At 37.6% G+C, this 24,685-nt stretch overlaps 1 protein-coding gene, 1 long non-coding RNA gene and 2 pseudogenes across 2 annotated transcripts; all 4 read right to left on the reverse strand.

Moving 5' to 3' along the window:
- Positions 1–435: 435 nt before the first annotated feature.
- On the reverse strand, positions 436–2,062 carry LOC145234668 (uncharacterized). Its single transcript, XR_013861313.1, has 2 exons — positions 1,574–2,062; positions 436–1,331 (listed from the first exon to the last, which is right to left on the reverse strand). It is a non-coding gene; the product is annotated as an uncharacterized LOC145234668 (long non-coding RNA).
- Positions 2,063–20,493: 18,431 nt separating this feature from the next.
- LOC145233925 (zinc finger MYM-type protein 1-like) lies at positions 20,494–21,543 on the reverse strand (annotated as a pseudogene).
- Positions 21,544–22,053: 510 nt separating this feature from the next.
- Positions 22,054–23,167, reverse strand: LOC145234513 (uncharacterized). The gene is made up of 2 exons (XM_080099233.1): positions 22,148–23,167; positions 22,054–22,098 (listed from the first exon to the last, which is right to left on the reverse strand). Exons 1-2 carry the CDS (start codon positions 23,165–23,167, stop codon positions 22,054–22,056), a joined length of 1,065 nt encoding a protein of 354 aa, XP_079955359.1.
- Positions 23,168–23,866: 699 nt separating this feature from the next.
- Positions 23,867–24,685, reverse strand: LOC145234514 (uncharacterized; annotated as a pseudogene).

A 24,685-nucleotide genomic window follows, 5' to 3' on the forward strand; every position in this document is an offset into this window, starting at 1 on the left:
GGCCTTGATGTAAACAAAAACGGTTTTCACAGGTCAGCTCTAAACTACATCTAGTAAACGCGTAAAAAATATCTTTAGAATCTAACCACCACATGATAAATGAGAGGCGTACATCATAAGCGAACGAAGGGCATGACCGCTTTAAAATGATTTTTCGCGCTGACGACCTTTGTAGCATATACAGGCTCCAGATCACAAACGGATTAAGATAAATGAAAACGGTTTTCAAAGGTCAGCTCTAAACTACATCTAGTAAACGCATAAAAAATATCTTTAGAATCTAACCACCACATGATAAATGAGAGGCGTACATCATAAGCGAACGAAGGGCATGACCGCTTTAAAATGATTTTTCGCGCTGACGACCTTTGTAGCATATACAGGCTCCAGATCACAAACGGATTAAGATAAATGAAAATGATGAAATAACAAATGCACAGTTAAGGGCAACATTTTATTGATGAAAAAATGAACCCAATTTCCACACAATAACATACTCATATTGGGTGCCACAGTTATATGAAAGAAGAAATAAATGTGAAGAGGATAAATAATTAGAAGATTGATTTATCAAGCAAAAACCTGCATTTACAATGAGTACACTAAAAAGGGGTCATCAAGTGAACAGACTGAGAAACAAAAAAAGGTGAAACAACATTCAACTGAAAATGCAATGTGTTGCGAGTTACTGAAATAAAATTAAACCAGCTACCATGTGAAAGATGAGGTTGTATCAAACAAGCTATCATAGAGATTACTGGTTGAAAATAAAGGTTTTTCATTCCTGTCTGATGAATCACTTTTACTGAAAGAGTCTACATCAAAGTGAAAATGTATAAATATTTACCCAAGAGATGCTTTTTTAACGACGCCATGATTATGTCATGTAGGTAAGACAGCGTTAATACCAACAAATGTTTAAACACATCTAACCAACACAACAAGTTTGCCTTAATTTGGGTACGAGATTAAAATAACACCAACAAATCATTGAACACATCTAACATAACAAGTTTGCTTTAAATTGGGCACAAGAATTGTTAAATAAACCTGCCTTCGGGTAGTACAGCGGCAAAAAAAACACATATTTCGATTCATGTAAAACTGAAGTGTGTGGTGAATATCTTAAAATAAAATGTTCCCCTGCAAGTGAGGCAAGAAGCATTTTGTATCCATCAATGATTTAGCTGACACTTCAGTGAGCTCATTTCACCCACACCATTCTTCCACAATCAATTACTTTCTTCCATGTTGTCCAAGGCAATCTTGAATTACCTTTGGAATGATTCTGCTGCTATTTTCTGCTTCTATTCAGTTTTCCAGATGTTGAACTGCAACAAAAAATAAAAGAAAAAGTGTAGGCAACATTTAATTTGACAAGTAGGAGTTTACACAAAAATGCTTGAGTTAGGCCAGTAGAAATGAAAGCCAATGTTTTACAAAACCAGGATCACACTAGAGATGAGCTACCATATTTTTAAACATGCCTAAAAAAATAACAAATTACCATCTGCTAAAATAATAGAAACAGTTGAGAATGACAAGCATATCATGACAATTGACAACCACTTACCATGTATCATTGCTTTTCAAATCCAATGTCCCAATTCCTTCATTTGATAGTGTGCTAGGCCTTAGTTTGCTTCATGAAGCACTAGAAATGCTTCCCCCACCCTGAACTGTCACTTTTCACTACTCCATTTGTTATCAAAACATGGATGCCTATTAGATACAACAACCTTGGCCCATTTTGTATTTTACAGTTTACAATCGAGGAGAATCTGGTACTGCTGCTATTTCACTGCTTAAAATGCGTTTGCTTTTGTCATAACAGTTCACATTTAACTGCCAATTTCATGTAAAACTCATTTCACCTGCGATTATTTCCACAGAAAATATAATATTTTTCAATAAAAAATAAATTTAATGCTTCACTACCATTGCCGATAAAATCGGGCTGTGTTATAACACATGTTCTAAAATTATAACACCGCCCGATAAGAAACGGGGATTTTTTCATAACACAAGCGCTTCTAATCGAGCACTTGTTGACGAATCGGGTGGTCACACAGTCACGTCGGAAAACAATTGTGGCTACGTATTTTGTTGGTAAAAGTTTGTACAAACGAAGAAAAATCGTAAATGTCGGTTTTAATTTAATTTTAAAATGGCGTTTGCGAAGAATAACTGTATGGGACTGATGCCATCATTTCACGAGGATTTACAACTTTTTCAGTTAAAATAAGTAAAAAGTATCTGACGGTGGAAGAACAAGTCCTTATTATATACTTCCGTGTGTGCACTACAGTTTAAGATATCTAATTTAGGCAAACACAACATTTAAGGCTTAAAGCTTAAATTTTAAGCTATTGTACTGCTAACCGTCTGTGTGGTAGTGACTCACAGTTGTTTACACCCTCCATATTTTCTTTCAACACTCTAGCTATAAGATGAACATGTCAAGATAGGTTGTTTTTATTGATCACGGCAGTTATTTTGTGTTAAGTACTTAAGTTCATAAGATTGTCATGTATTTGTTCTAGATTTGTAATGTGTCCCAAATCTCTGCCTGCACTACTGCCATTGAGGAACCTCCACAAACACAATAAATGTAATGATCTGCATGGCAATATTGCCAGAAACTGAAGTGATTCCAGGTCAATAACATGTTATTTATACAGCATGTACTTGTGTTTATTAGAAACAAAAAGTGACAGTGTAGCATACAAATAAAAAATAAAACTTTGAACAAATTGACAATTGAGTTGGTCTAAATTAGCATGTGGGGTGGGTAATAGACAGAAACACTAATGCACATAATACAAACACAATGTACAGTATTAACACCAAATAAAAATGTAAAATGCCTAAGGTTGATTGTATTTTTTTCTGCTTTACAGCAGTCAAATTTGACCTGTAATTTTGGTCATCACAATACATGATCATTTGCTCCAATTTGGACTGATTTTGTGTGTGTCCAGCAAGTCTCTTTCTGCATCATGGTTTTGGTGTCTCTTTGTAATGAGGACACTGGTTCTTATTTTGTTTTAAATCTGTAATTGAAAATTGAATATGCAATATTGGGATGGTTAATTGAAGATGGAAGCCAAAAAGTATTTGCGGACCCCTGCACTAGTGTACCGTGAGAGATTTCCAACTGTGCCGCGAAATATTCCCTGTTTTAAAGTACAAGCATTCTCTGGTGTTTCGGGTCTTCATGACGAAATACTAGTGTGCATGACAACGTTTCAAAGCTTATATTTTAGTTATTGGTAATGAAAGGCATCCTTACTCACCACAATAAAGTTGAAAATTACTATTCTTTGAACAACTTTTGTTATGTTTACCTGGCCTGCGAAGTGTGCTGCGGCAATTTTAGTTCTTTAATGCGCCGCATGCTTAAAAAGTTTGAGAACCACTGCCAAAAAACCTTATAAAATGAGTTGTACAAAACATGTGTTTAGGTATAATAAAGTTGTCATTGTTTCAAGCATAAATAAAAATCACCCTGATGTCACCACTCAGAAACTGGAAAAGCATTTTATAAATGCAAACCTACGTTCATCACAGATTTTACGGTATTGTTATAAAGGTCCAAGGTTTTCTTCGATGTAAATTATACCAAATGATGTTTTGCACTTTTTCTGGGATATGAAACTTCCATTTCAACTGTCGTCCACGTTTAAATAAATTCTTGCAATGTTTCTTGATGTTCTTATGCTACTTTATCAAATAAACAAATTCCAAACTGTCCGTAAATTAGGAAATCCAAACATTTTGAGGTTATATTGCAAAATGCTTTAAAAACACCATAGGTAATATTTTTTTTTTAATTTTTGTACCAACCATAAAAGTACCAAAAAAACAATGTATTTTGCTCCCAGCATTGCGGCTGCCAATTGAGTTTTTTTCCAAATGAATGAAGTGCTGATATCATTTGTGCAACAAAATGAGCAGAATAGATGGAGTTCTTAAACCTTTGTAATGCTTCATTAGTTTTCTTTTAAATGAAAGTCACTAGAGTGCTTGGTCTTTATAAGCTCAGAACACTATTAAATTTAAGAAAAGTTCTCTGCAGTGTAGTCCGGACATTCAGGCACTGGTTTATGTGAGGTTCCAGCAATGCTATCAGACAATGAGTGGATTGATTTCCATGGCATTTGAACAGCCACCATGATCTTGTGTAGATGTGTGGTGGCCAAATCACTAATGAATTCCACAGATGGTGCCTGCTCCTGACCCAATGCAACGCCTGCATACATTTGCTTCTGAGGTGCTGATCCCTGATACATCCCCATTTCGACTACCACATAATAGGACTGTAAGTGAGGCATTAGTCTGATCCAGATTGGTTGTAGAAGCCACAAACACTATCTCAGAAGATTGTGACATCATTTTGTGGATTCTTTACATGATCGGACTTACAATGGCACGAACATAAAATCCTTTAAATTGCTCAAGGCAGATCTTAGCCTCAGATTCATCGGCATACTTCTGTATAGCACAATTCAAATTTATACCACTTTATGCCCCAAAGTTACATTTACGCCACTGATCCCAGAGATAGTGGATGCTTGAGACACTGACAATCATTGCCAAAAATACACGAAAATTTTTTTTGTAGATTCACTGATCTTTAGCTAACCAAGGTCTCCGGCAGCTTTAAGCAAGTGATTGTGGTCAACTGTCACACTTACTATACATCTGATGTTTAGATTTTCACATCCATAGACACCGATGCACCAGTTTCATGTTGGCAAAACTGATTAAGATGTCATATAGAACATTGCACCACAGACCCAGTTACAATTGCCAGCAACTTTAATCAGTTCTTTGCCAACATCGGAGCAAATATGGCATCAGTTTTTCCACAACCAGTTATGCCACCACCTAATAGTTCCTGCATCACAAAGCCATCATCCTTCTTCTTCTATGACACTACCCCAGATGAGGTGGAAATGTATATTATCCACTCTTGACATTCGTAAATCTGTGCCCAGTCACGAAATTCCAATTAAATACATCAAAGTGGTTAAAAGCATTATTTCACCTCTGCTCTCAGAGGCTTTCAACTGGTGTATTCAACATGGGGAATACCCCGCTGAACTTAAAATAGCAGAAGTGATACCAATTCATAAATCAGGCTCACAAGCTGAATGCACTAATTACAGACCAATTTCACTGCTATCCCCTTTTGCTAAGATATTTGAAAAAATTATGTATCAACGTTTGTATGACTACGTTAAAAAAATGGAATGTTAACAAGTCACCAATATGGCTTTCGATGCAATCGGTCTACCTCCCTGGCAATTTATGACATCCATGAAAAAGTGTTAGCTGCTCTCGATCAAAAACAATACACATGTGCTATTTTCCTGGACCTGTCCAAAGCGTTTGACACAGTCGATCACAGGGTTTTGTTGTGGAAGTTCGGTGCCTTCGAAAACTGCAGGTGCGCTTGGTCCGCTAGGTTCTTCGCTTGGTTTACTGCAGGTAACTCGTTTTAATTCAACAAAGCCCGTAAATAGTGCAGGTAACCTTTTTTGAAACGAGTAAACTCGTAGTTACTGCGACGTAACGTAATAATGCTGTATGTACTGTTTTTAAGGTTGGGTTAGGGTTGGGGTTAGGGTTAGGGTTTAGGGCAGGGGCGGGCAACTTCTCCAGTCGGCGGGCCTGATATGGGAAAATGAAGTACTTGGCGGGCCGGATTCCTGAATCGATACATTAATCGCGTATTTATCTAGTGATTTAAGACGGATTTTTGACCACCTAAACCAGTGGTTCTTAACCTTTTTTCCTTGCTGCACCCCTTTCAAATCACCAACCAGTTTTCGCACCCCCTGGGTTTTTGTATTTATACCAGGGGTTCTTAAACTTTTGCGGTCGTGCCCCACTTGACACTATTTATTTTTTCTCCCCCCCCCCCCTAAATAAAGATTAGCACTGATAGTGTTTGTCTTGTTTTTCGGAAACAACATGGTAGGTCCGCTTTAAGCTATTATCAAGTTAGTTCCAAACGTTAGAAAAATGAAGGCACTTAAACAGTTGCGCGCACAGAGCCACGTTACCAGTATTCTTGTAAACCATATGTAGCCCAGAAATTGTTGATTCACTCAAAGTCAAGGCAATCTCTAATGCGAACAAATAAAGAATGTACAGCCGACTATATAGTACAGGGGTCACCAAACTATGGCCCGCGACCCAATTTTTTAGGTTTGTCAAAACGTATTGATAACTTTGTTACAGTCAAAAATTACGAAAGTTTACTGTTACAACATGTAAAATTGATATTACCTAGTTTCATAGGATTGCAACGCCCAGGACTGATCCAAAGCCAGTTTATTACGTCATAGACAAGACAAAAAGTGTTAATTGTGCTCAAACAATTGCCTTATTGTGTTATTTGTCACGTAATATACAAGCATTGCTAACTATACAATTTAACAGTCGCATCAACAGATTTTAAATCGGATTGTAGAAAGACCATATCGTGGCGCACCTAGAAAAATCGCCTTGTGGACTAAGTTTGAGAAGACGGCACTAGGGCATGAAAAAAGTTTGGTTAGTACAACTGGACATCCATTTCAAATTAATGAAGCGCTTACTTTGATTTCTAAATAAGTTAGAAGTCAGCGCCGACATAATTCCCATGCATTCATTTACAATTGTTTGCAAGTGAAAGCAGCCATAATGTGCTGCGAACCCTTCACGCCCCCCAGTTTAAGAACCCTTCATTTATACAGAATAGACCTAACCAACCTTAATGATTCAGCATTCCCACACCCCCTAGGAACAGTTCTCGCACCTCTTGGGGAGAACCCCTGACCTAAACCAAATACAATCAAGAACGTCACAATTACAATACAGTCCAAACAATCTAACTATATTCATAAAATTATTCACAACAGCAAATCTAATGCATACACCACAGACTTAGATACTGCTGAAACACTAACTAGGCTACACGTGTGGAAACAAAGGAAACCGTGAAAGCAGGCCACACACAAGGTTGGCAGTTACGTCGTAACAATGGATGTATCGTGCAATGGTAACAACGACGGGAAAGTTTTTTTGCTATTGGGGAGCGTTACTGTCCGTTACAACTACAATTTGACGCAGAAAGCAAGTAGTCGGGGAATGCGGCAGACTGTGGCCGCGGGCCACATTTTTATGTAAACCAGAAACTGTCTGTGGGCCACTCAAAATCCCGTCGCGGGCCGTATGTTGCCCGCCCCTGGTTTAGGGTTCAGAGTTTAGGGTTTTGGTTGTGTGTTGGGACTCTCGTAACACTTTTCCAGCATTATTTGCGTGTTTTAACGTTAACTGCAGTATTTACGATTTGTCGCATAAAAACAGGACAGCTGTAGTATTTTCGACTTAATTCTGAGTTTAATCGCACCAAAGAGAGCTACCTGCACTATTTTTAAGTTACGTTGCACGAAAAAAGGTTACCAAGCGCACCTAGCGCACCTGTAGTATTCGAAGGCACCCGTGGAACTTGGAGCATCAGTATGGAATACGGGGAAACCCCTTAGAACTGTTCCGCAGCTACTTAAGTCACCGCAAACAATGCACACGCATAGCAAACGTAACATCACAACTGCTAAAGGTAACATGTGGCTGCCCACAAGGTTCGTCACTTACACATAAACGATCTACCAACGGCATCCAAGTTCACAACGAAACTCTTCGCGGATGACACGGCTTCTCAAACTGTGGGTCGAGACCCCAATTGGGGTCGCGAAACATTATGCGTTATTATGTCAGTCACAATAAATGGTATATGTGCGTACATTTATTGGCGACAGAGACGAGTTTGTGCGGCCGTGGACATGTTTATTAGAATACATACACTGGCGACAGTGGCGTAAATAAAAACTCAAAATATTTTGATTTTTTACACTGCTCTAAACACATTTTGTGGAACTTAAAAGAGTATAACCAGCCTAGTAGCCACATGCGCCTGACTGATTTATGTCTATTGTGTGCAAACAATGCGAAAAAGCAGATACCACAAACGTCACAATATAGATTATGACGTCATAAAAGCTCAGACTGTCAATCTGTGTGTCAAGTTTTTTTTAGGCGCCATTAGATGGTATATATATATGCATATATTAGGGTTGCCATACGTCAGGATTTTCCCTGACATGTCAGGGAATTTAGTGTTTAAATCTGCGTCAGGGAGAAATGTTAAAATGTACTTAAAAGTCAGGAATTTAAGAAAAACAAAATATATATACAATGAAATTATTGTACCAACGGAGAAAGTTTCTAGTAGCCTAGTTAGCTACAACTGCGTCTATGCCACGAAACGTAAAGAGGTAAACTGGCGGCGCGCACGTTAACGCACAAAGTTACTGTTTCGTTTTGCACTGTGTGTGCGCGCGTAACAATACCTGTTTGTTACTAGTTGTCTAACAGTACGCGTTACACAAACAAAAAGCGGCGTTTCAAGAAAACACAGCACTCGATGCTACGTGGGAACGTGCGAAATTTCATTTGCTTTAACTGTGTACCTAATATACAAGGAACTAATTAACAACGAAAAGTCGAATGTCGTGAGACATAACAACGTTTTTTCAGTGGCATTTTATTTCAAATTTGTAAACTTGGTCCCAGCAGTGATGGATTAACCATTAGGCAAAGTAGGCACGTGCCTAGATGCCAGTCAAAAATCCTGGCCACTTTAAAATCAGTTGTGACAATGATTAAGCAACACTGATAATTCTAATTTTTTAGTTGGCAACCATGATTTTCGGGCCACTTATAAAATGTGCCTACAGGCCAGCAGACCCTTAATCCGGCACTGCTTGGTCCGAATGGTGTTTAGAGTGGTAAAGGTTGGAGACCCCTGATATATGTGCTTATTGTTACAAGGATAGTAAGAGTAGTGAGCTTAGCCTAATAAACTAAACTGAACGGAAGCCTACACAGAAAGTTAATTGACAAGGATCGGAGCACTATATCTAACGTTTTCTGGTGTCGCCGTCCGTGTGACTTCTGAATATTCCAAATTTATTCCGGAATAGAAGTGTTTGGATCGCAAAAATGGTTAACGCAGTGGTTCTCAAACTTGGATCCGCGGTCTTTTAGTAGTTTAGGGTATTTTGCGGGGACCGCGAAAAGGTGGAAGTAAATCTATGTTTATATTTGTTGTCAGTTTGTGCAACTAAATAAGTTTAAATCAAAGTTAAAGTAAGGATCGACCGTCTCCATTGCTAAACAATAAGCTTTAATGCATGACAACCAACAAACATGCAATTGTTCGCGGACAATTATAATGCTTTTTGTCATGTCAGATTTACATCATTTTTATGCGCAATTTTGCATAACTTGCTAAAATCCTGCAATCAACTTTCGTTTTTCTGAAATACACATTCAGGCTTGCGAACCGCGAGCCCTCGAAGTAATAAACCGTTTAGAAAAAATCACGAAAATGTTTGAGAAAAACTGGGTTACTGCAACCGAGATAAATTTTGTCAGTAATATAAGTATTTCTTTACATCAGTAATTTTAAAACCAAAGCAAGCAGGCAATTTTCGGCCGTTTGTAAAATAAAGATCTGTGCTGCGGCTGTCATAGCGAAAAGTTTGTGCACCCCTGGGCTATAACCATCAATTAGGGGTCGCGTAGAAATTTCTGTTTTGAAATGGGGTCGCAGAGCAAGAAAGTTTGAGTAGCCCTGTTCTAGACGACCTGCAGGTGAAAGTAAACAAGGAACTCATTTATGTTGATAACTGGATGCGACACAACAATTTATCGCTTAATACGAGTAAAACAACGTATTTACTGTTTTGTCCTTCCAAGCGCGCAAACACGCAAAAGTTTTCGATTTCCATAGGATTGCAGCAAATACAGCCAAAATGCCTCGAGGTTTACATCGAAATAAACACATAGCTCATGTGGAACGAAAACTACCACAAGCCTGCGGTATCATGTACAAGCTGCGTGACACTACTTTGGACAACAGTTTCTCCGCATGATTTACTACTCCTTTGCGGTAGCTGATACGCGGCAGCAGTTAAAACCCTCAACATCAAACACAACAAAATTTTGCGAGCCATTACTCGCAGCACTTGTCGCGCCACCCCACTATATCATGACTTACGTCTTCTCAAGTTTAAAGACATTTACCACCTCGAAGTAGCCAAATTGTTGCATGCGTTTCATTCTGGTGCACTACCTTCCACATACAACTCCCTGTTCACACCTACTACGTCAGTACATAGCCACAACACCAGAAGGGCTGACAGTCAGATTACTTTCATCCCCGGGTAAACACCGCGACCGGCGCAGAATCAATTTGCCATCGAGGGCCAAAAGTATGGGAAGAAATACCATACGACATTAAGTCTCTGCGACGCTCGTCCTCTTTCAAAAAAAGGTTTCGCTCGTACCTATTGAAGTAATACGACCCCTCAATTAGTACTTCTCGCTCACTCAAGGTTACATACAACACAGCTTGTTCCCTCATACAAAATTACCCTTGTTTTCACTTTTTTGTTGTTAGTTTCATCTCTTAGTTTTTTTTGCTTTTAGTGTATTTTTTTAAATTTTTTATATCATACCAATTAACTAGATAACTTAGTCAAAAGAACAAAAAACTGCCGTAGGATTCGGTATTTTTAGATCAGCCATTCGGGTCGAAGACGGTGCAGCACCATTCCCCAGCGAACAACATCGGAGACCTCGCCATCGATCTCACAAGCGCAGAGGAATGCTCGACGGCAACATTCTCATCGTCGCAACGAACTTTCCTCGGGACACCCGGGTCTGGCCTACGGGATCACAGGAAGCGTTCCGAGGAACCGAGCTGGTGTTTCCGTTTAGGCGGGTTTCATTTGGCCAGCAGAACTCGCGGGTTCAACCACCGTCTTATGCAACCGAACGTACCCTGCCAGGTTCGTGCGGTCGGTTGCGATCCTACGGCAGAACACACCCAGAATTTAACCAACATTCAAATAACAGGACACTTGACTCGATAACCCACGGCTTTTTTCGGTGTCCTTGCTGTTTACTCAACTGCCCAACCATGGAACTGTGATGATTAGTGACGATGCAAATAAAATTTTGACTTGACTTTGACTTGCATTTAAAGGTTCCCCCCCCAAAAAAAAAAATGTTTTGTACACATTCCAGCTAGTACTAGAAACTACACAAAAAGACTCAAGCCACTCGTCCCATTCTTTTGCTGACTTTTTGCTGAAGGTCAATCTAAAAACCATTTCTTCATTTCCTTTTGTTACTAACTTTCATCCGAGTTCCACCATTGCTGCAGGGAATCCACTTAACAATATCAGATGATTATTTACAAAAAAGCTTATGATTAATTATTAAAAATGCCCTTTAAAATGCTTTTAGTAATGCAATTATAAAACCACGCACAACCTTTACTTTCAAATATAGTAACTCAAGGCAGATTGACTGGTTACTACCAAGGAACACTATAACCAGGAAGGTCAACTCATTGTTCTCGTCACGCATGAGTGACACGGGATAAAATGCAGTGCAGAAGTCGTGTTTTGTGCTTAGAAATTGGAAATCTCGTTACAAACGACTTTTTTTTTTGCAAATAAAATGGGAATCACGCATTGCGCATTGCCCGGACGTAATTGGTTTGCAAGATTTGCCGAGGCACAAGGTGTCAAATGCCCATTTTTTTCTATCGGCGATTTGGAATACTCAAGCAGGCGACGTCACTACAATTTTGGCGAATTAGAAAATAGTTTCCATGCATTTATATTATGAATCCAATAAGAATGGCTCTTTCTTTCAGACACTATCTTGTGCTGATCCAAATTGCTGTTCTTAGCTCGCTTCAAACTCTTATGACTACAAAATGATTGTAATTTCAAAGTTCGTTGTTGTAGTTAAGTCTTTTTTTGCCTGTATGGTGGAAAAAAGTACACAAACTTTACAGCAATAGGCAAAGTTTTATTAAGAAGAAGCTTTAAAGGCACAATTTCAACTACACTTGCCAACATCACACAAATATTGTGCACCCAATGTCTTGCTTTAAAAAACAGATGGTGAGATTTATGTGTGTCAAACATCAGAAACTACTGGTCAAAAGTTTGAAAAGGTAAAATACACAAGGTGATGCTACCCAAAAAACATTTTATCTCATACAAATAGTTATTGCTGCCATTGCCAATTTCAACAGATGAAAGTAGGCTTTGCAACACAAACACTAAGTTGAAAAGTGTTTGGCATCCATGTCAGTTGCTTTAGGCACATCCAAGTTTGTGCTTCTGTTTGCAGAGTAAGATTTGTGACAAACCATTTATATGACTAAATTTTTAAGCTTTGCCTTTTTAGATGGTTCGATGAAATGAGTTGTTTTGTGAAATGTCCAATTCAACATGCCACTAAGTGATGGATATATATTTTGCAAAAGTTTGTTGACAAAGTACAGTTGTGGAAGGTAGTTGAGCAGCAGTCCTTGTTTAAACTTATGACAACTCCAGTATTCCAATCAGCCACAAAAAAAACCTTTGAAACGTGGTAGAGGAGAAGCTTGCAGCACTGACACAAAGTGGACTGATTTTCACTACAAACAATTACATTGAATTGCTTAGGCAATGGGGTTGTTCATCCACTAGGTGCCGCCACGTTCCTCCTATGGAGGCTTCGCGCGTTGTGCTTAACAATGGAAACAGTCACATTTTCTTGACGTTTTTTTAGGTTTAATACCACATGTTTCCCACAACTTAAGTTATTATTGTGAAACATATTTCAACTATTTTAAGAACTTGCAAAAATACTAAAGAAAAAGAGAAATTACTTGATGAGTTCGCGCATGTCATGCCAGTTACACCTGTCCAGAAGTTAATTTGTAAAAATGTCTGGGTTATGTTTGTGAGAAAATGGTTGTTAGTTTTGCTTTTAAAATATATTTATGTGGTAAATACGGATGTTTGTTGATAATTTACATGATTTGTACCATGTTCTTTTGTGTTAATTCATGCCTTTTTAGTGACTAGCGAACAATCACTTGCTAGATCTGATTCTTGAGGGGACTTGCTAGTATCTGATTCTTGAGTGTATTATTGCAGGAGTTGAGTTAAGCTATGTTATGTTAATACAGTGAGTATCATTCCAAACAACATGTAAATATACATCTATGAGCCAAAGTCAACAAATGTTGACAATGGTATGTCGCTGTGAAGAACTAAATGCTCGAGGTGTTGATTGGTTTACTTATAAGTCAGTATACTGATACATTTGTGCAGATCATAATTCCACACCTTTCTCTTGTTGTCGAGATATATAGGTTGTATTAAACAAGGAAAATTGTTAATTTGAAAGAGGAATAGGCAAAACCCAAAAAGAAAAGCTGATTGCACATGTCCTGCTTGGCTTCAACTTATGATGCTATAGTGGGACTTTCTGAGCAACCCATGTGAGAAAGTGTCAAAGTTGGAATGCAGCATTTCAAAGAATTTGCTACAATAATTTTCTTGCTATTCTACTGCCAAAAATTATAATTGTAACAACTATAAAAGCATCATGCTTTTTATTGCCTACATATTTGGTGACTTTACATCAATATTTAAAACAGTATTTCAATATTGTTTTGTTTAGTGCATTGCCAATAATTGTAAAATTCTATGCAACCTGAGCTACATTGCAAGCATTTAAATTTTCCATTATCAACAATAAAGTGTTTGTTAATTCCAAGTTAATATATATCATGCAATTCGTTGACATATTGTGGGTGTGTGTTTACAAATACAATCAATCAAAAGATCTTGTGAAATCATTTTTTACCATTTGAGAATCTTTTGGTTCACATAGGATAGCAGCCTCTGGTGATTTAGTACTTTGGAAGATGGTTATTTATTCAGTTAATTTAGCTATCAATAATATAAATCTGATCTAAACAGAAAAATATCTGAATTCTTTCTTTAGATGTGCCAAATAAGATACACATATCTTGGTAATATTTATTTGTCAAACTGTGTGACGGTAAAGATCAGTTGATATATCTTTGAACTTCAACTGAAACATTATATTCATAGTTAAATTTTCAATTAAAACCAGGTGAAGTACTTGGAACTCATATTCAGTGTCATTGTGTATTGTTGCCATTTTTGAAAAAAATACTGTCGAAAGTTACATCTTTAATTTGCTAGCTGTTTGTACAATCAACAATGCATTTGGATGCAAGCAATGGAATCATTTGCAACTGATGTTACTTCGTTGTACTATTTACTGCCAATATGACATCTCTATTTGGTTGGTATAACACCCAGCCAGTACATTTCCAATTTCCTTGTTTTGACTTTCCTCCGAAAATGCTATCCCCAAATATAGAAGGATATATAGTTTCTTTGTCAAATCTTGCTTGCTTGATGTTGCGAATGTTTCAGTAACTTCAAGTCTTCATATTAGATGATTAAAGACCTCAAGTTTGGCCTAAAATCACGCACATGCAACAGAAAATAATTACATGATGCTTCATCTACCCTGCAGTGGCGGGAAGATTTCACTGAATTTTAGCTGAAATACGCATATTGAACCTGCAGTTTATACACAAACTTATCTTAGATAACAAGAATAATAGTCCATCTATTCGTAACATACATTTAGACCACAAAAATGCACCCCAAACACCTGCGAAGCTTGCCGATATGTTTTTTGCTATTGTCTCCAGCATAAACCAACGCATTGTATGGCCGGAAGGTGCTGCCACCTAGCAGAATTTTTGATTCGGCTGAACAACCCCATTACTTTGAAGAGATTACTTTCAATATGGTTGTTTTCATATTATTACACAAGACAACTTTTAGGTATTCTGTAGAAATTTGGAATGCTACTCAGTTTATAATTCCTGAAAAATGTAACAGTGTTAGGCATAATTGATTCAAGATACATTAGATATATTTTTTTCCTTTACATCACCTCTAAGACCCTTAGATTGTTTGTTTACACATGCACATTTTTCTAAACAACTTTTTGGTAAATGCAAGCGATAACACTTCAACAAAATGATTCACAATATGACATATTGTTGTGCAGAAATTTGAAGAATCTTCATCTGACATGTCAGCAATTAAAAGTTTAAAATTTTGCTGTTTGCTTTTACGACTTTAAATAAATATGCTGTAAAAAGAATTAAAAAACATCTCATGGATATTTAAAACAGCCATAAGATTTTTTCATTATCTTAATTACAGAGCCATGTAAATATGAATTACACATGCAATCAACCACTCCTGGCATTTCTGGAAACTACTTTAGCTTTTCTAATTAAAAAGCTTCCAATACACTCTAAAATGTCAATTTCAAATGCTTTTATCTAGCCACAAGAAGGTACTCTTGGCAGTTCTTATTTACAGATAGTGTGCTGTAAAAGGGTCAACAAGCACTTTGTATTGTCACTGGTTTAGAAACGCCTTCTAAAAATACTTTTGTGCATCATTGCACAGCAACGAAAATTTAGCAACTATTTCCTCTTACTTTAACATCAGTTGCTCATCAACTTAAACTCAAAGTTAGTTAGGTTTTCGTGGCGGCTGGTAAGCAACAACTCTGCAAAATAATTACGGCTTGTCGGTTATACAATGTTCAGGCATTTCATCGTCCATATTTTTAAACAAAAGGCCTCTAATAACCTCCTCTGGTAAATTTAATGATTCTCCATCTTTTACAGTAGCTAATTTGCAATAAATTAAAAGAAATTCCTGATTTTGGCGAAGTTACTGTACAGTTATCCCGTGTCATTCAAGCGTGACGAAGCAAAACGTCATAAAAGAACAAACACTAGTTGACCTTCCTCTTTATAGAGTTTTTTGTTACTACGCAAGCTGTCGTCTGATTGGTTCAATGAGTCGACTACGCTGATTGGTTAAAAAGTCACATGACCCGGAAAAAACCGCCTTTGTGATTGGCTTAAAAAGCCCTGTAGTTCGAATTCGGAAACATTTTGGAAATATGCAAACCGTTCAGGGGCATTTTTGCGCTAGAGTGGAAACTTAATGTTTTTGACAGCTTCTACTTTTAGTAAATAACTATAAAATATAAAAATAAACTTGTCTATATATAAAAACAAAGGTGTATATAGTATAGTTTGACCCATAAAAAAGTTTTTCCTGCAAAAATTTAAACCGTGGCCCGCGTAGAAAGTTAACGATTTTGAATGGCCCGCAACAAAATAAAGTTGGACCACACTGACTTAAATAAACCAATCAGCTGTAAACTACAGTCGACAGTATTTAAGTGACCAACAATTACCTGTGAAGCAATGTCAGAAATGATTTTATTTTTGGCTGCACAGCTAAAGAAAGGAGAGCATCGATGTAATCTCTTGCGCTTTCCTGGCGCAAAAGGCATTCCATGTAAGTACAAACACCATGGATGCATCGGAAATGCACAATTCCTCCTTCAAATTATAAAAAAATAGTAATACCCAAACAAACTGAAAATGAAGATGAACAAACTGAAAAAGAATTTACCTCCACATTTTTTATTGTGCGGCATACTTTGGGAAAATATTCTTTGAATATCACTAGCTCTGTTAGATTGTTTATCATGTCATCAACACTGCCAGTGTCACTCACACCAAACAACTTGCAAAGATCTTTCAAACAAAAAAAATGCCAATCTATCACTGTACAATTCTACTTACTTGGTCTGCATTAAACAAAGCTTCCAAAATTTCATCGTGTGAAATTTGCGACTCCGATTTTGTTGGTTTCGCTTTCACTAAAACTGCTCCTTTTTATGTTCGGTGTTAGGTATCAAATTTACTTTCCTGGACTTTGTACCCATCCAGGGGGCAAGTGTGCCATAGGCAATTTTGACTTTTCACGGATTTTTTGTAGGCCCTAGAAACAAACAGTGAACTTACTGTGAAGTTGAACTTTTTCCTTAATTGCTTGCATAAATTCAAAACAAGGAATTGCAAACCAAAAAATCCCTTTCCAATGACACTACCTTTGTATAATTTTCCCATGTATTGTCTATGTTAATTTCATCAACAGGAGAAGATCTTTTTTACACATTCAATTGCCAAATATATAAAACAATAAGAGTTATTTAAATATATTAATATATATAGGGTAGAGCAGTGGTTCCCAAACTTTTTCATATTTTTTTCAAAACGGTCCCTTTGCCGTTATTTTGAGGGCTCGCGGTCCTTAAGCCTAAATGTGTATTTAATAAAAACGAAAGTTGATTGCAGGATTTTAGCTAGTTATGCAAAATTGCGCATAACAATCATCCAAAGACGGCATGTGACATCACAAACAGGACAAAAACATTACGATTGTGCGCGAACAATTGCATTTTTGATAGTTGTCATTCAATAAAGGTCATTGTTTAGCAATGAAGACAGTCGATTCTCAATTCTACTTTGATTTAAACTTATTTAGTGGCACAAACTGACCCCAAACAAGATTATAGAATTACTTCAACCGCTTCGCGGTCCCCCCAAAATTGCCTCACGGACCCCTAAAGGACCGCGGACCCCAGTTTGGGAACCGCTGGGGTAGAGCTACTAACACGATACGTTTCTCCTGATCCAAAAGTGCTTAATTTTCGATAGGTGGCGTAAAGAGCTGAATTATTTATTTAGCGGCTGTAAATGGGCTGGGTTGGGTATATTTACATAAAATTTTTACATTAGTAACTAATTTTTTGGGTTAGTTTTATTGAATTTTAAGTGCTAATACCTCCCCAACCCTAATAGCCCTAACCATTAGCATTTTTTGAGATATACCGTTTCAAATGAAAAAAGTGCTCTTTGCGACACCTGTCGAAAATTAAGCACTTTTGGATCAGGAGAAACGTATCGTATTAGTAGCTCTACCTATATATAGGAATACGATTTTTTAAAAATGGTAATATGCACATTAATCAACTCAAGCGCGTCCAGTAAAACCAATTGGCCAAGAACTAATATGATCACATCATAAATTCTACAAATATTTATACCTGGTCGAAGGCAAGTATTTTTCCAATTTCTATCAGCTATTAAAAATGTTGGGTTGGATCCACATTTTATGCATCACGTTTATTCCTAATCAATATTTCATTGCTATAGTTGTGAAATCCAGATGAAAATTCTTGAAACTTAACAGTCATGGCACACTTTTTGCACTTTTTTTCAGAATAGGTATGTCTAAAATACAGAAAATGTTTTCGGAAAATTTCAACCAAAAATTTTGAAGCCGTACTTCGCCAAATACTTCCAAATCCATAAACGATTTTTTATTTCATTAGCTAAACTGTCACCACATGCAGGGCATTCAATTTCGCTAGGAGTGAGGATTCCTGTAGGTTTTGTCTCATCAATTTCAAGACTGGTAGGTAATGTCTCAGGGATGAACTTTTTGGTCAAAAAATAGTTCATTAAAAATTTATGGGAGTCAGTAAGTTCAACAAATTGGAGCCTGCACAAAAAATGGATAATCAAACTCCATTTATTAGTTCCAGAATTTACATATGCCATGTTAAACAACTCCCCAAAACAAACTTTTTAAAACTTGCTATCAAAACTAATTCATAACTTAAAACTTTCAACCCAGGAATATGGGCATTTACTATCGGGGGTTGAATTTGCCAGCTGCTTTCATAATATCAACACAATCAACTTCTGTTTTTCAATGTTCTTTTGCAAATGGATGGGTGCAATTAATCCATGCTTAATGTTGGCAACAAAAAAAATGCTGGAAAATAATTTTCCCCCTCCAGATGCTTCTTCTGCACATGTAGTCTTAAGCTTGATACTGCATTAAATTGCTTGTTGCAGTATGGACAGTGGAGTTGCTTACACTGGTGCTATAAATATGTATATACTTGTTTTTTTATAACTTCAAGTTTATGATTGGTGAAAGAAAACACAGCAACGCAATAGCACTAAAACAATCATCTGACTGAGATTTTTGTCCATTTAATGAATAAAACAAATAATTCAATTGAACAAAAGGATAGTTATTGAAAGTGTAGCGACCGTGCACAATTATATCCGTAGTGACATTGTATTGGTACAAGAGTAAACGCAAAGCACGAACAGTTGGATATATGAACACATGAGACAAGGACACACTGTTACATCTCCACGTTCAGTTACGCATGATTAACTTGTCTCATTATTCCCCTGCTATGACGTTACAATCGCCATGTGCGTAACAGTAAAATTAGAAGGCCTTTGTCTGTATGTTGCAATGATTAGTTCATTTACTGTACAACGTGGTCGAGTAAGGTGATTTATTACTGCATTAAGTAAATTCGTTTGTGTTGCATTTTTAGAGACGAATAAGGCTAAATTAAATATTGTGACGACTGACTAATTAATCTTCAAGTGAAGGCTGTTTACCGTGATTGTCGGTGAGTGTTTAATTCGATTTGTGACCTAAATTAATTCATGGCTTTATGTGTGACTTATGGCATGCTGTATTTTCCTATAGTGATTGCAGCGATTGTTTCATCGTCTTGCAACTGTTGATACGTGTACTGTACCTGTTGACCTGTGTCGCAAAATAGTTGGTAAGTTAGTCATTGGCATTTTTGTGCGTTGACATATTATGTCAATGTGTTTCGTTTTCTTGTTTAGAAAACCGTTCCCGTTTCGTTCTCAATCCTGTTTCTGTCCGTTCCTGATTGTGTACGACGTTGTGGTTGTTGCCGCTGTGGATTATTACACGTGATTCGGGAAGTGTGATTTGTGTGGGGCGTGTTTCAACGTGACAAACCCTTTTGTGAGGCTCAGCCTTGCAGGTCGGCCGTTCAGAGTCTACACACACTGTTATTAAGGTGTCAAAATCGTTAAATAAGAGGTGTTAGATTTATGATGAGTTGTTGACGTGTCCTTATATTTGTTTCTTACATGACTTAACTATTAAACGTATAACAATAGAGATAATACAATTATAACTTGACAATATCAAATGCAAAACCCCACAAAGGTATCTCCAACGTGCATGTGCTTCACATTTGCGAGGGAACGTAGGGTGTAAAGTTGCATTGCTTTGTCGTGAGAAACATTGATTCTACTAAACAGAAAACAGAACCTAAGATTTTTTGCTTTTTTTAAATTGTTATAATAATGTAACTTATTGAACAAAAATGTAAATGGCAAATGAGATAAACATGCAATACAGAATAACTATTTATATGTACCTTATATAATCATGCAACAGTTTACAAAGAAATCAAATATTTGATCAAGTAGTGGCCTCTAATCTTGGATAAATCCGATCAAAATCGTTCCGATTAATTATTGCAGCTATAGCCACCGAATTAGAAAATTTGGTTACGACGCTTGTCTTAAAAACGTCAACAGCCAAAATTCCATAATATTTTATTGCCCAACCAGTCAGTGCCACACCCCAGAAACAGGCCAAACACAGAGCAATTGTGAAGACAAAGCTGAGAAAGGGTGATGTGATTGAACTTCACATGCAGAAATATGTTCTTTGTCGCAGCTTCCAACTTGTCTGTCAAAAATGATGAATGTACTTCTACAGTAGGTTCTGTCAGGGCCGGATTAAGCTTTTTATGGGCCTGGGGCTCTATGATAGTCAGAGGCCTATTTTTTATTCTATTCGTTGTACTAAAAACTAACCACAATTGAAACGAAAAACAAATATTAATACATAAACAAAGTATATATTTACTTTGTATGCACACATTCAAATGACGCATTTTCTGGATTTAGACAATGCAAAGCTCTTAATAATGTCATCGGTGTCTATTTTTTGCAAAATGTCGTTTTCGATGCAGAGTATAGCTAAGGAATTCAACCTTTTCTGACTCATAGACGAACGCAAATGATTTTTTACTCTTTTTAGCGCTGAAAATGAGCGCTCGCCAGAGCAATTAGAAATCATCAGACAAAGATAAAGCTTGAAAACAACCGATACATTAGGAAATGCATGCGCGAATTCATTTTCATTTATGAACTTAAACATCTGAATTTCTTTGCATTCACTGTTGAAATGGTGTTGTTTTATCAGTGTAGAAAAATGAATCATCTCCTGAGGCAATGACTCCTCCAGATCATCTGGATAATATTGAAGTAACGATTTCGCACTTGCTTCAATTTTGCAGTTAGACATGGTGTTCAATTCTATCAGAAACGAAAACTTTCTTTGGAGACCGTCGTAAGCTTCTAGCCGGCTTTCATAGACGAAAGAATTTGGTCAATGATCGGCAGATATGAGTCTACTTTGAATCTGCTCGATGGATCAAGTGATGTGTCTTCAGATTCACCTTCGCTATCCAACCCTACTTTTCTTCTTTTCTTTCTTGAAATTTCTTCAGTGTAATGATGACAGCCACTTAATGCTTGACCTCTTCCTTCAAATGTTTGAAATTGGGGTCTGAGAAGTTGAATAAAGTTCTGTAGACCCTGAAGCAAATTTGTTGCCTTATTCAAAGTCATTTTGCTGTCCTGCAGAGCCTGACTCGTCTTATGGAACCGTTCCATTATGCACGACCATACCACGACTAAAATACCAGTTTCAAGCTTTTTCATCGATGAAACAAAACCCCTGGCTGTTTCTTTAGTTTGATATGTTTCATCATTGTCATCAGATATTGCCGTCAAGACTTGAAGAACCGCTTGGAAACCTTTTCTTAGTGCATGTAGCGCATCATATCGCGCCTCCCAACGTGTATCAGACAAAGGCTTAATTGTTGGACATTTAAGTGGTTTCAGTGCATCAACAAGAAGATTCCACCTGTGTGTTGAAGCTGAAAAGAATACATAGAGTCCTTGAACAAACATGAAAAAACGAACCGCGGATTGGCAACACTCAGCAGCACATTTTCCCACAAGATTCAAGGAATGTGCTACGCAAGGAATATATTCTGCTTGGTGGTTGCGTTCTTTTATTATAGCTTGCATACCTTTATATTTTCCGCTCATGTTAGCAGCGTTGTCATAAGATTGTCCTCGGAGATCTTTCAAACTGATCCCATTGTATTCTATAAACTCCAAAAGTATATCAGTCAATTGGCGACCAGTGTGTCCACGGGTGGGCATAAATTTGACAAATCGTTCCACGGGACCATCAGGTAAAACATACCGAAAAATTATTGTTAACTGGTCAACATTTGCAATGTCAGGTGTTGAGTCCACGGACACTGAATAATACTTTGCTTGTTTTATTTCGGAAATAATAATATTTAATACTTTTGTTGCAATTGCGTCAATGAATTCCTCACATACAGTCGATGAGAAATACGAAACGTGTCCCTTGCCTTTGTTCACTCTCTTTTGAATATGCTCAGCAAGGAAAGTATCGTATTCTGCCAACAACTCCAAAATTCCAAGGAAGTTACCGTTTTGTGGAGAACCAACCCTCTCACTACTTCCGCGGAAGGCTAGCCCTCTGGATGATAGCAATTTTATCACGCTTAAAACTCGAGCTAATACTTTGCACCAATATTTTCTGTCAGATTCTTTTTGCTCTTCCAAATCTTTGCAAATGCTACCTTTTTTTGCTCTTCGAAAGAAATATGTTGAAAGATAACTTAAGTGTTTGTTAGAAGATTCGTGCCTGGCCAGGTCGCGTGGTGCATGTTTCCAGTCGCCATAACCAACTGATGCCAGCGGCAGCATGATTTTCTCAGAATCAGACGCAAAAAGTTTGCAAAAAAAGCAGTAAAGTTTCTTGGTTGAAGGCGAATAGCACAACCATTCGCGTTTCACTATTTCGCCGTTCAATTGTTCTCGCCAAAATAGCGATTTAGAACAACGCCGTTTAAATTTATCGCCAGTAATACATGTCTCTGAAGTTGAAAAATCTGCATCAAGATGTTGAAATTCTAAACTTCCTATTTGGCAGCAGTAATCTCTCAGCTGGTCAGAAATTCCTCCCCAGCATCTAACATCCATGTCGTGTTGAATAGTTTCTTTTACCCCATGTGTTTCATCCTCAGCAACATTAGATGACTTGGTTTTTAAATTTGGTTCCGATGAAACAATATTTATATGTGGCTCCGCAATACAGTCACTCGAAGTCGAAGTAGATGGTCGCAAAGCAGTTGCATTAGGCCTACTGGACGTCGTTTCTGCAATGTTGCTTTTCGGTTCGCTTACAACATCAAAAAAATCAGTCACTTTTTTTGAACCTGCTACAACTTTTTTCAATTTAGCTTCTGCTTCTCTTCTAGATTTCTCCTTTTCCCAACCGCTTTTATACTTCTTCATTTTTATTTTTAAATTAATTTAGCCAAGCTAAAAACAAAACAACTAAAAACAATATGTTGCTATACTCTAGGCGTAGCTAGATTTAGATGACCCTATAGTGGTCTTTCACTACTGCCTGCATGCGCAATATAGTTATGTGCGTTATTGCGAAATAAACTTGACTTGACTTGACTTGGCTACTAACAATCCTGCCTAACAGCCGAGAAAAAGCGATTGTTGCGTCATAGTGACCAGGTTGGGTTTTACAGTGCATGGACAGTGTTTTCAATAATAGCTGGGAGATTTGTATTAGCCTAGGCTACCTTAGTTGTTTCATTGACTTAGTGCAGTGGTGGGCCTATATTTGGGTGTGGACCTGGGGCTGCAGCCCCATCAGCCCCCGCCTTAATCCGGCCCTGGGTTCTGTGTCAACATGCTCGTCAAGTCTTCCCATCCGTTATTTGTCTTAGGAAAATCGTCTAAAATGATTGGAAGTCCAAAGGCTCTTTTTCGTAGTGTACAGGAGTCAACGTTGGAGTTATATAATGTACTTTGGAATCAACGAGTTAAAGTGTAGTTATCGTACACCAAAAAGGAATCGTCAACCTCGAAAGAAAGAAGGGCGGGAGCTTGGCCGAATGGCCTGGCGCGCCTGACCCCGTGGGATTCGTCCCCGGAAATATCCTGGGTTCGAACCCCGTGAGCGACAAAGGGCAATTTTCAGTTCTCGGACTGCCGCCTGATTGTCGAAAAATACAATAAAAAAAATACCCGGCCCAGGGACACGTCATTTTCAACGAATTTTACATTCGGATAAACAAATCCATCGCGGTAAAGCTGTCCGATAGATCTGTTGCCTCTGGAATTTGTATACTGTATCAGAGGTCTTGTCGCATAAAAGTCTCCATACTAGATTATGAATAATCGTGCCGTTAATTGTTTGGCACGTAATTTCTGTCATCAAATCTGCAACTGTTACAGCATCTCGTTGTCCACCTAAAACTTGACTGAGTATTTCGCATGGATATTGGCGTGACAACAAAGCAGTAAGTATGGACCACTGTATTTGACACTCGACATAATGTATGTCGCTAGTCATATTCTCGATACTGTCTTGTATAGCATCCGTAGCTTCATTGACAAAAAGACCGACGTATGTAGAATTGTTTGGTTTCTTTGTATGAAGTCGGAAGGTTAGACTTTCTTCTGTACAATTCATTAGAACTAATATTATTCCGCCCGTACAAATGGCTTTTTGGGAATAACAAGCAGTAACTTGTTGGGAGCATTGAAGCTGATGATGGATACTTATCCTCAAAGAAGGAATTTCTGGATGGTATCCTGTATCGGCTTCATGATGTGCAATCATTTGATGAATACCCATGGGAGTTGTCGTAGCGCAATCAACATTTTTGGGAACCGACCATATAAACGTGCGAGTTCCAACTGTGCAAAACCCTTTGTGTACGTTTGCAGTTAGATAATATCCCCAATCTTCATTCGCTTGTTTATAGGTTCGTAGTATATCGTAGATTTGGT

The sequence above is a fragment of the Phallusia mammillata genome, chromosome 6, assembly GCF_965637545.1.
Source record: "Phallusia mammillata chromosome 6, kaPhaMamm4.hap1.1, whole genome shotgun sequence".
Classification (NCBI taxonomy): Eukaryota; Metazoa; Chordata; class Ascidiacea; order Phlebobranchia; family Ascidiidae; genus Phallusia; species Phallusia mammillata.